The sequence below is a fragment of the Engraulis encrasicolus genome, chromosome 6 (assembly GCF_034702125.1).
Source record: "Engraulis encrasicolus isolate BLACKSEA-1 chromosome 6, IST_EnEncr_1.0, whole genome shotgun sequence".
In the NCBI taxonomy this organism is placed as follows: Eukaryota; Metazoa; Chordata; class Actinopteri; order Clupeiformes; family Engraulidae; genus Engraulis; species Engraulis encrasicolus.
The window spans coordinates 14,311,396-14,313,895 of NC_085862.1; the positions used below are offsets into that span (position 1 = coordinate 14,311,396).

At 43.4% G+C, this 2,500-nt stretch overlaps 1 protein-coding gene across 3 annotated transcripts in view; it reads right to left on the bottom strand.

Moving 5' to 3' along the window:
• The window catches only part of fcho1 (FCH and mu domain containing endocytic adaptor 1), a 71,292-nt gene that overhangs the window by 24,583 nt on the left and 44,209 nt on the right, over nucleotides 1–2,500 (bottom strand). For all 3 annotated transcript variants that reach the window (XM_063200721.1, XM_063200722.1, XM_063200723.1), the window contains 2 exons: nucleotides 2,350–2,446; nucleotides 248–365 (listed from right to left, as the gene is read on the bottom strand). In XM_063200721.1, coding sequence (XP_063056791.1) covers nucleotides 248–365; nucleotides 2,350–2,446 — 215 coding nt within the window. The remainder of the gene's footprint in view (nucleotides 1–247; nucleotides 366–2,349; nucleotides 2,447–2,500) is intronic.

Sequence of the window (2,500 nt, forward strand, 5' to 3'; positions counted from 1 at the left end):
GCACAGGTATGTTTATAGCATAATATTACAGCAATCACAGAAATCATGACAGCATAGTGAGCACAGATTTGCTAGTTAGATGATATGAAAATGAAACAGATTGGTAGACATCCTTTTATAACACTGCGAGATGCCAGGTCAGTTACTTTATAGAATGATATGATCAAAAGCACAGACGGCAAGTTTCTTAACAGAACGGTGTGTGTGTGTGTATGTGTATGTGCGCGTGTTATGTTGTTTGCCTTACGTGGAGTCAGGCTCCTTGTCTCTCTTGCCGAGCCCTGGGATGCGGAAGGCCTTGGCTCTACTCTTCTTCCCAATGTCAGCAGTGACAGACGACAGGCACTCTTCAAGACACACTGGAGCTAAGACAATGCCATTAGAATACACTTTTTAACACTGGAGCTAAGACAAAGCCATTAGAATACGCTTTTTAACACTGGAGCTAAGAGAAAGCCATTAGAATACGCTTTTTAACACTGGAGCTAAGAGAAAGCCATTAGAATACACTGGAGCTAAGAGTAAGGTGAGCAGAGAGAGCACTGATGATGGCAGCAACCTGAAGTGTCTGCTCTACTCTGCTCTGAGGAAAAAAAAAAACTCCTTGTGCTTGACCTTATTTAGTGTGTAAACCTGCTCCTTCTCTGAACTATACTGTTTGGGTCCACGCACCAACTTATTTTTCTTAACATTTACAGCGCAAACAATACCCTTGCCTCCAAACACTGTCGCTAAGACAAGGTCATTAGACGGAGCTTATAAACACAGGAGCTAAGACAAGGCCAATAGAATATGAACGTTCAGAAAACTCTGCACACTGGTTACTGGACTTTTATTCTTTTTCAAAAGAAATAAAACCGAAAAGAGAACAGAAAGCAGTGTGCAGTGTTTTCTGACCGTTCATCTTCGATCAAGTTTTCCTGCCATTCACCTGCACCTGTGTTGCTGAGGGCTTGTGCACAAGGACTTTCTTGAACTTTGACCACTACAATATGCTTTTAAACACAGGACAGTTTGAAATGATGACAGGAACTGAGGGGGAAAGAGAGATGGGGGAGGATCGGGAAATGATCTCGGGCTGGAATCAAACCGGGGTCCCTGGTGTGGTGTAAGGACGATTTTAACCCTAAACGTTACAGTTTTTTTAAAGAAAGAGCAGAAAAAATATTTCTTGAAGCTGCCTTTTTAGATGCGTCCAGCATCTCTATAACAGGGTCTGTCTGTCCGTCCGTCCGTCCGTCTGAAACGCTTTCATTAAATTGTTGTCCGTCTGAAACGCTTTCTTTAAATTGTTCCTTCCTGTGGCCACAAGGCGGCAGACTTGCCATTTTGGACCGGAGCGAATGCGTGCAAGCATAGCCTTTCTATACTAAACCGGATGCTAACGTTGGCGAAAAGTAGCCTAGCCACAGGCTAACTGACAAACGTGAGGCCAACAACTCAGCCGATCGTGATGTACGCCACAAATAGACCAATCGACCTCATATTTAGACACTACAATGTTGATTTCTGCCTTCGATTTTCATCAGTTAAGAAATCTAGCGTCGGATTAACACATTATTAAGGTAGTAAAGCGAGTTGCCGCCATGTTTGTTTTCCAGAATCACCCGGGTAGAGAGCTCACGTGCAGCATTCTGGGTAATTGAGTTTCACGTTATTGCGTGTTTTTAAAAAAATGCAGTGAGTTTAAAAAATCAAACCAACTGCCATTTGGAAGGGCAATGGTGCTTTTCGTTGCGCTCAGAGAGAGTACAGGAGAGAACGCGTCTTTCGTAATTGCTTTGCAGTCGTGTGCATTTGATAAACTCTGGCACGGAAGTTCACTGCTTTGTGCCTTGACGGTGAAGCTGGTATTGAAAAAAGTCCATAATTCACCTAAAGGGTCAACCCATAAGCGCATGATTCACCCAAACGGTTTTATTTATTTATTATTTGTCGATGTTTAGATTCTTTCCCACATGCACATAATGCTGAAATGGCGTGATACTAAAGGTTGTTAGGCCTAATAAATGTCTGGTAATTTGTAATGTAGCCTACTTCATCTAGGCTATGTGAAATTTCAAATCATAGCCTATGGTTCTTTTCCAAATCCAAGAATGATGATAAGCTTATTATACCCTAAACTGCAAAAAATAAAGCCATGTCTCGCCATTTTGCTGCCTTGCTGCCTGCCACAATATTTGGAGTGTCCATGATGACCAATAAACAAAAAGTACATCCTCGGGGGGCGTTGACAGGCTAGGAGGAGGCCAGGGGGGGGTTTGGGGGGAAAAATGGCATAGTTGGAACTGGCATAGAGGGACGCATCTGTTGTCCGCCTGTCGGCCTTGTTTTCTTTCTGACACCTACCTGGCTTCTCCTTGCCTGTCCCCTTTTGGTCCGTGAACTTCTGGATGAGGTTCTCAATGCCAATATTCTCCAAGTTCTGCTTGAACTCCTCATGAACCTGAGCATGCAGACAAAGAGGAAGAGAGACACAAACACAGACACACAAACACAG